Source organism: Rhinolophus sinicus, linkage group LG04, assembly GCF_036562045.2.
Source record: "Rhinolophus sinicus isolate RSC01 linkage group LG04, ASM3656204v1, whole genome shotgun sequence".
In the NCBI taxonomy this organism is placed as follows: Eukaryota; Metazoa; Chordata; class Mammalia; order Chiroptera; family Rhinolophidae; genus Rhinolophus; species Rhinolophus sinicus.
The window spans coordinates 147,268,563-147,277,428 of record NC_133754.1 but is presented as its reverse complement, the minus strand read 5'-3'; the positions used below and the strand labels follow the sequence as shown (position 1 = coordinate 147,277,428).

Sequence of the window (8,866 nt, the reverse complement as noted above, 5' to 3'; positions counted from 1 at the left end):
CACATAGTATGTCCCATTTGGTGGAATATAAGTGCAAGCCAAAAAGCCAAAAGAAAAGGAGCTACATAAGTATGTCTGTTAGGCCTGACATAGAATCCATATGATAATTGCCCAGCACACTTTTGTATCCATTCGTCTTTTTCAGATTGTGAAGTATTGGCCTGCTAGCTAAGAAGACCACTGAGGGATTAAGGAAGGTTTAAAAATTGGATAGGGAAAAAATAAGAGGGTCCATTTTGAGCTGCATATTTAGCAGTTCGATCAGCCCATTTATTTTCTAAAGATATAGTATCAGTTTCCTCAGTATGGGCTGGAGAATGAACAACAGCAATTTTAGAAGGGAGGTGAATAGCTTGTAAGAGGGAAGCAATTAAACCGTGTTTCCCCGAAAATAAGACCTAGCCAGACTATCAGCTCTAATGCATCTTTTGGAGCAAAAATTAATATAAGACCCAGTCTTATTTTACTATAATGTAAGACCCGGTCTTATCTAACATAATATAATATAAGACCGGGTCTTATATTAATTTTTGCTCCAAAAGATGCATTAGAGCTGATGGTCCGGCTAGGTCTTATTTTCGGGGAAACACGGTATGCCCATTAGCAATAGCAGTACCTGCAGAAGTTAAGAATCCATGGGATTTCTGAATTGTGCCAGCAGCATGACAGATTTCAAGGGCATATTTAGAGTCTGGAAGTAATGGCAGTTTGTCCTTTTGCTAATGTGCAAGCTCTACTAAGAACTATGAGTTTAGCCAGTTGGGCTGAGTGGTCTGGCAAGAATTGTTTATCAAACGTTTGTGCTTTGTCATCTACCTGTGAATGGCCTCCTTTCCCTTTGAAGTCCCAGGCCTCTGCCCCGCCTTCTTAGTCCAAAATGGCACATAAGCCTCAACTGCCAGATTTGTCCTCAGGTCCCATATTCTTAGGGAAGCTCAGTATGTACATATGTAATAAATTTGGTTATTTTATCCTATTAACCCATCTCATATCAATTTGAGTATTAGACCAGCCAGAAGGACTTCTAAGAGTAGAAAGAAAATTATTTTTCTACCTTACAAAGGCAATCACGTAGAAGGGGGTAGTAAAATAGCTGGATTTAAAGTATTACAATAAAATAAAATGGTGGCGGGGTTAGTTAAAAGTACCTGTTTACAGGTTGACTGTCCCAGTGTGGAGAGTGGTTGTTACATCCTATAAACGTGCAGAATAGTAGACACAGCATGGACAACAGAGATAAATGGAGGAGCCTAATGTGAGAGTACTAGCTCTGTCAAGATGTGGCAGCTGTGGTTACCATAGGTAAAGAAGGGGGCATGCCCAGTGCTATAGGGTCGATTTGGTGTGAGAAATATGCTCTAGGACATATCTGAGAGGCAATATCGTCCTAGAATGCCTGCAGCAATCCCATTATTTTCATGGCAATATAAATGGTTTGTCTAAATTAGGTAAAATAAGAGCTGGGGGCTGTGTACAGAGCTAATTTCAAGGATCCAAAGGTGGTTAATACCTCTGAAGGCTAGGAAATGGGCTCTGGGAGAAGGGCATACAGAGGTTTAGGAAGGGCTGCGAAACTACGGTGTTTCCTCGAAAATAAGGCATAGCTGGACCATGAGCTCTAATGCATCTTTTGGAGCAAAAATTAATATAGGACTTGGTATTATATTATATTATATTATATTATATTATATTATATTATATTATATTATATTAAAGACTGGGTCTTATGTTATAGTAAAATAAGACTGGGTCTTACATTAATTTTTGTTTCAAAAGATGCATTAGAGCTTATGGTCCGGCAATGTCTTATTTTTGGGGAAACAGTAGGAATCCACAGGTGGCAATAGCTAGCTTCTCTTAGGACATGAGATATCTCATGTCCTAAGTAAATAATAAGTTGTTTGTTCCCATTGAAGTTTAGATCTGGTGGCTTTATGACCTCGTTCAGCTAGTGCCTTTATGAGACTGAGGGAATCTATAAGAGTTCCCTGCTCAGTTTTATTACAGAGCAAAAGGTCTATATATTGCAGTAGTGTGAAGCTTTGGGTAAAGGGTACAGAATCTAAGTTGGCCTTAAGGACTTGGGAAAATATTGAGGAAGACTCACAATATACCAGAGGTATACAAGCCCATGTTAATTGTCTCCCTTTAAATGTAAATGAGAAAAAGAAATTGCGAGCTGGGGTACAAAAGGATTGAAAAGAAAGCTGAGCAGAGGTCAACTACTGTAAACCAGACTGCATTAGCAGGAATGGAGACGAGACTAAGTAGCCAGATTTGGGACTACAGGGTGCCAAGGCATTACAAGCATTTATGGTTCTTAGGTCCTATACAAATCAATAACTTTGATTCCCACCTGAATCAAATTTGCCTTCTTTTTTTACTGGCAAGATTAGACTGATACAGGGTGAGGAAGTAAAAATTAATATACCCTGTTTTAAGAGGGAGTCTATTACAGGATTAATTCCTGGTTTGTATCTATAGTCATTTGATTACACAAACTTTTCAGCTCTGAGTTGTTTAACACCCAGATGCGGGGAGGAAACCTTTCACCTGGGAGATTTATTTCCTGCACTGACGGTAATGAGGGAGGGTCAAGGTGCTCTTCTGGCACGAGCTGCTTGTCAAGTAACTTTAATTCAAAGTAACCAAATTAAATATGCCATTGTGGGGTATGTAGGGGCAGCCTGCCTTGGTCGCTGACATATTTTACAGAGTTTGTTCCCATGATAAAAGGTAATGCAGTCCCGTTATGTCTTAAAACTTTTTTTTTTTGCATAACTATAGAAAAACTATTAATTTTTAGATATCTGGAAGTATTTGCTTATTTCATGTTAATTCTAAGACAAGATTCCTGAGCTTTTTACTTGGACAACCATGTCACCTGCAGTAATAAAGTCTTTTCTTTCCCCATAGTTATAACTCTAGTTTGGGTCTTATTGCATCAAAAAATTTAAATCAATATTCTGATGAAAAGCCCTGAACACTTTAAGCACACATTAAAAATTATTTGACGAGCAGACTTATAAAGGATATATAAAGCTTTAAAGCTTTTGAGAAAGGTCTGAGGTCAATCAATTTTTCCACTTTCTAGTCTGTTTCATCTAAAATGGGGCTGGGCTAAAGTGTACCCAAAATGGCTTAACTGGTGAGGAGAGAGGACATTTGGAGCTGACACTCAATATTTGGTGAGAAGGGGCTTCCCCTTTCCATCAGCTGTGCCTTACACATTGCAAACCACAGCAAGTACCAGATCCTGTTTAGGGTCAGTCAGTAGAAAACCTTAGTGGAAAACTGCTCTGCACCCTCAGCAGACAAGCTGGAGCTAGTAATGCCCTAGAAAGCAATACTGGCTATTAAATTACATTCTTCTAAATCTTTTGCACAATCTGTGTTAAATTTTCTGCCCTTGCCATACCCTCTTCCTCACAGACATTTCTGCCTGGAGAATTAATCTTATATTTTTAATGACTACTGACACACAACACTAGATGGTTACAAAGTACCACATCAACTACTAAATTTAGTATCTGAGCGCTGATAGCTAACAAAAAAAGAATAATTTGTGGAGACAAAGCATTGGTTTCTGAATGGCTGATTTTAATGATGGTATATAAGTTCCAAATGCATTCAGTCATGCCCACATTCAAGAGTATAACCATGTTTACCATGAAACAATGTTGTATTTATTTTATATTTAACATAATGAGAAATGATTTTTATTTTTCTAAGCAACTGGAAAAGTCCAGTTCAATTGAGCCTACAAATGAATTAAACTAAAGAGCAGTTTAATTGATCCTACAAATGACTTAGGGGAGGCTTTTGCCTCCCCTAATAACTACAAAAGAAAACTCACTTACATTTCATTTAAATGAATTGTATTTGACAAATGATACAAATATATTTTTAGAGACAGTAATGCTTCACATTTGCAAGGCTGAGCAGCTGTCTACCATAGTCTGGGAAGAGCCTAGGTAATTGCCTATAAAAAAGAACCATTTTTATTAACTTGTCCTTAAAAAGTCATATTGACTCTTTTTGCAGTACTTCATTAACTAGAATAATCCTTCTATCAGAAAATTGCAGTCTATGTATGTTTAAGGATTTATTTTTGAATGATTTCTAATAATTTCCTACAAAAGATCTTAAATGAGAGTAAAATTTGTGTTTAATAACCGATGTGTATGAAACAATTTAAATAATTTCTTTACCTTTCCCAAAGAATTTGTGTTTTGCCCCTCCTGAATGTATTATGGGTGTCCTTTTGAAACCAACTTTTTGATTCTTCAAATTGCTTGTCCTGGGGGTATAAATTTCATTTGTTTTAAGTCAAGCTGAAAAGTATACAAATAAGAGTCCTGATAAACAAATTCTGTATAGTCCCAATAACAGGCATTAGCAATACGGTAATGTTCAGCAACATTTCAACAAGTGCCGTTCTAGAAAAATGAGGTACCACGGCTCCATAAAAGATGATGGGGTCCAAGTTTTAATATGGGGTTTGGGGCAATGGACTCTAAAGTTGTAATTATTTATCTGTGTTGGAAAAAAAAATCCCTCAAAACTTGCCAATTCAAATGTAAATTAGATGCAATAATACTATAAGTGTTGAAATGAATGATAACTTTGGATATTTGTAAATAAATTTTTTTTTTAATTTTTGATTTTGCTAAAGTCAAAAATCCATACAATTCAAAGCAAAGGGAGCACAATGTTGACAACCAGTGACTCCAGGTGAAGCTTATATGGTGTTCCCTGTACTATCGCTGTTAACTTTCCTATTGATTTGCAAAATTTCAAAATAAAGACGTCCATAAAACAAGACACCAAGAATGAAGTAAAAATATAAGACATAGACACAAAGTATGTGTTACTGAATATCACTGGTTTTAGAGTACCAAAAACCCCCCACAAAAGCCCTATCTTATAGGTAAAATCTTTCTGCTAAAAGAGAGAATGGGAGAAACATTTGACATGCATTAAAAGAACAAACTGGATTAGAAAGCATTAGAGGTGGAACACTATGCACATAGCACCCTCACGGCCGTCATCTCTAGAGTTTTCAAAGCTGCCATATCAAACCACACAAAACATGGCAATCCACTGACTTGCATGCTTACAAATGATGATAAAGGTTTGAAAAATGTGAAACTTTCAGGAGGATCAGTATAACAAAGCTCTCCAGAAAATGAAAATACTTTCTAACTCTGAGGAATAAAAATGTTTTCTTGGTTGAAGTCCTGAAAACCGTCTGATATTATGAATTTCTCATGTGCTATTTAAGTTGGCTAGGCTTTAAAAAGTAAAGTACATGGTTTTGATTCTTGTTTAAAGTCTTGGCTAAATGGTAAAGCTTCACGTTTCCTGTTAGATCTTTGGCTGAACAGTATCAGTTTAGCAAAAGAACAGGATTTTTTTCTTTTTTTTAAATCTTCATTTACTTTGAGAGGAGACAGCACAAAAGCAACCTCAATTCATCTCTTCTGGTGAAAAAGTAAAGTAAAAACCATATGGTGTGAATAATACCAATATTGTAACAATCTGCCCCAAACTTCATGGTCCCTTTTGGATTCCCAGGCCTTCAAATACACCTTGTGGAACAATGGGACACCTCTTCCCTCCTCATAGATTCTGAGAGAGAAGAAAACTTACAACCCAAGGGCTAAGGAGCAACCAATGGGCAGATAACATGAAGAAGCAAGGACAGTGGAAGCCAGTTCCTTTCAAAGGGAGACACGAGTGACATTAGGATACAAGACTCTGGGAGGTTAGACACAAGCAAAGAGCAACAGCCTTAATATCTGCGGATAGTGCCAAATGCTGGTTTTTAACACTCAACACAGGCCTCAGCAGTTGTCTAAATATGACTCCTTCTATTCCCCACTCCATACCTATTTCATTCTTTCTGTTTTCTGTTTTAGTTCTCTACACTAATTACTGTCAATCCAATCATAGAAGAGAACTGAAGCAATCATGAAACTGGGGTACCATGAAAACAAGTTCTTACACAGCTTGATAGCAAGGTTTGGGGGGAGGAGTAGAGACAAATGTTTGGAAAATTGAGTGTTACTCTGTAGAAATTATAATAATAAAGATATCTTAACTCTTTTAATAACCTAAGATATCTTTTCTAATAATCTAAGATGATTCATAGAATCAACTAAACTAGAAATTGCCCTTTTTTGTTTTTAAAAACATATGTACATTGGTAGAAGCAAAAATGTCAGAAATATTTACATTCAGTCAAGCCCATTTTCTCAAGTTCCCTGAGATGACATACACTGATACACTACACAATGCAATGTTACAGCAGAAAAGTAAATTATCCGTAAGAATCCTTTATAGTAAAGGCAAATTTCTAATTCAACAAATATAACCTACAATATAAATTATATCCTTATGATTGGTTGCTACTATAAATTCATTCAAATCAGGAAAACAGTCATATTTAAACCTCTCAAAGTAATTTTGGCACAGGTCAAATCAACATTTTGTTAAGTCCCTGAGCTCTTTTAACAGGCTGGTTTTTGCATTCGGCCTCTTTCCCGGACACCTGGGCCACCTCTCCCCACAATGCCTCACATCCTGTCCTGGCCTCATGTTAACTCCAAGCCAATGTTTAACGCTATAAGCTTTCTAAGGGAATGTGCTCTGCAGACACCATGTAGCTTCTCTGACATGCAGAGTTGGAGTCCATGGTCCAAAGAGCGCCCCTACTGTTTTTCTGGTATTTATTAACAGAGCAGAAGAATCAGATGAGGGTACATCTCATGTAGCCTTATTATTATCTAAAATTGCGTACAATGAATGGTCAGTGTTTTAACGTCTCCAGGGCTTTATGCCTCAGATGCTCATCCAAACACTGGATGGCAAAGAGGTCGATGTCTGTGTCAAACTTATTAGCAAACAAGTGGTGCTTGCGCAACATCCAGTTCAAGTCACCTGCTCCAAAAACACACACAGAGCGTATGTGGACACCGTTGCAAGGCGGGTAGGGGGCGCCCTTGGAAACATCACCTTCAAAGTACTGCCACTTGACAAACCTAGCAATTGCATGCATGTCGGACATGTCATACTTATGGCTTAGGGACAGTGAGCCTGGAACTTCAGGGATCCTCTGAATAGTGGCCCAGAGATACTCATCTGGGCTGTATGTGTCTTTTGCCCACTCCATAAACTTTTGGATTTTTTCATTCTCTAGCACATACTCCACATAATTCCTACTGACCACAAAATAGGCACTGCCTGAAAACAGAGGTGTTTCAAGAGGAGGCTGTAGTTTGTCAGTCCCTGTGTTTGTCAGTTTTCCATTAACAATGGTATAGTGCTTTTTCCACCTTTCTTTTTTATTGGATGGCATTTTCTCAGTTTCTAGGTTGTTTTCTCCCTTTAACGACTTGAGTTTCCCAACAATTTCCAGGTTGGTTTTAATAGGAAAATCCATACCACAAAGATTTATCAAGTACTTCCAGTCTGCACTCATTCGGTAGAGGTCCTGCATACAGTTGAGATCGGCCTGAACCCGACTCCACGATGCGTACACCACAGTCTCCAGCTGACTGGCCACAAAGACGTTGCTGAAACAGGATGCAATGCCAAGTACCGCAGCCAAAAAGGAATCCTCTGATTTTTTGTCCACATGAATGCAATAGAAATTCTGAGGCATATAGATGGCCCTCAAGAGCCTGTCAAGCATTTCAATTTTGTGATGAACCACTATGGAATATGCTATTGGAAACTTTTCCTCTTCTTTACTAAGGGGTTCTACAATATACTTGCGCTTCTTGATGAAAGAAGTACAATCACTAGTCATGTTTATATAGTCAAAGTTTGTCCACCGAGGTCGCCTTCCAAATTTCACTGTTAGAATCTCAAGCTTTGCCTTTTCGATTTCATTTATATCACCCTGTAAAACTTTGGTGCAGTTAATATTACTACTAGGATTCTCTCCTACCAGCTCCAAATGTTCAACACTGACAAATTCAGGCTTTTGATAAATTCTTAAAACAGAGAAAGTAACTAGGGAAAAAACGAGAAGCAAGAAGTAGTATTTAGTGGGATAAGAAAAAAGTCTCCTTCGTAGCAACTTCCTCAGCATTTCAAACAACAATCAGGGACTTTCCTTTATTAAGGGCGGTCTTCTAGGCTTCCAGCAGTAATGATTTTCTGTCTGTCGTGGCCTTGAGAGTTGTCAGTTTGCATTTATTAGTACAAAGGCATCTTGAAGTGGAAAAGAGAACTAAAACAAAAATAGAAATGATACATATAAATACCATCTATCATGACATCTTCTCAGGCTAAAAGACTGTCCTCTTTGCTGCAAGGTCTGATGTTTAAAACAAAAACAAAGTGGATCAATCAGAGGAAAAGGGATAATGTTATAGGAAACCTTCAGTCTCTAATATTAATGTCAAATTGTTTAAAAAAAATTTGAGTACAAGGATTTGCTAAAATATCCTCCAATAAATATTTTATCTCTCAGGTATATTGAGGTGCAAAACACAGTTGAAGACCTAGGTTGTGATTATTGAACGCCCCATATTTGGGTTTGTGATCCTGTGCCAGTTCTAATTAGCACCCCTTGACTAGAAATCATTAATAATCTGGGTTCCTCCTGACAGATCCATTAATGCCTATCAGTTGGTAACAACAGCCTTAAATATTTGAAGAGATCAGACCCATTCTGCCCTTCACCAATTTAGGGGTGCTCTTAAGGACAAGTTCAAAAATGGCTGTAACTTCTAAGAATCTTTGAAGGAAAAGCAGGTCAACTGAATTTTCAAATTGGACCAGAAAGGCTCAGTTGAAACCAGGCCAGATTTGTGACTGTTTTGGGTTGACCTTACGACATACACAATCCAAAATA

General features: G+C 37.6%; 1 protein-coding gene across 2 annotated transcripts in view; it reads right to left on the bottom strand.

Annotated features, from left to right (window-relative positions):
- Positions 1 to 3,579: 3,579 nt before the first annotated feature.
- The window catches only part of GCNT1 (glucosaminyl (N-acetyl) transferase 1), a 36,335-nt gene continuing 31,048 nt past the window's right edge, over positions 3,580 to 8,866 (bottom strand). For both annotated transcript variants that reach the window (XM_019736710.2, XM_074330574.1), the window contains one exon: positions 3,580 to 8,239. In XM_019736710.2, the coding sequence (XP_019592269.1) occupies positions 6,812 to 8,098 (1,287 nt within the window). In that variant the 5' untranslated portion in view covers positions 8,099 to 8,239 and the 3' untranslated portion in view covers positions 3,580 to 6,811. The remainder of the gene's footprint in view (positions 8,240 to 8,866) is intronic.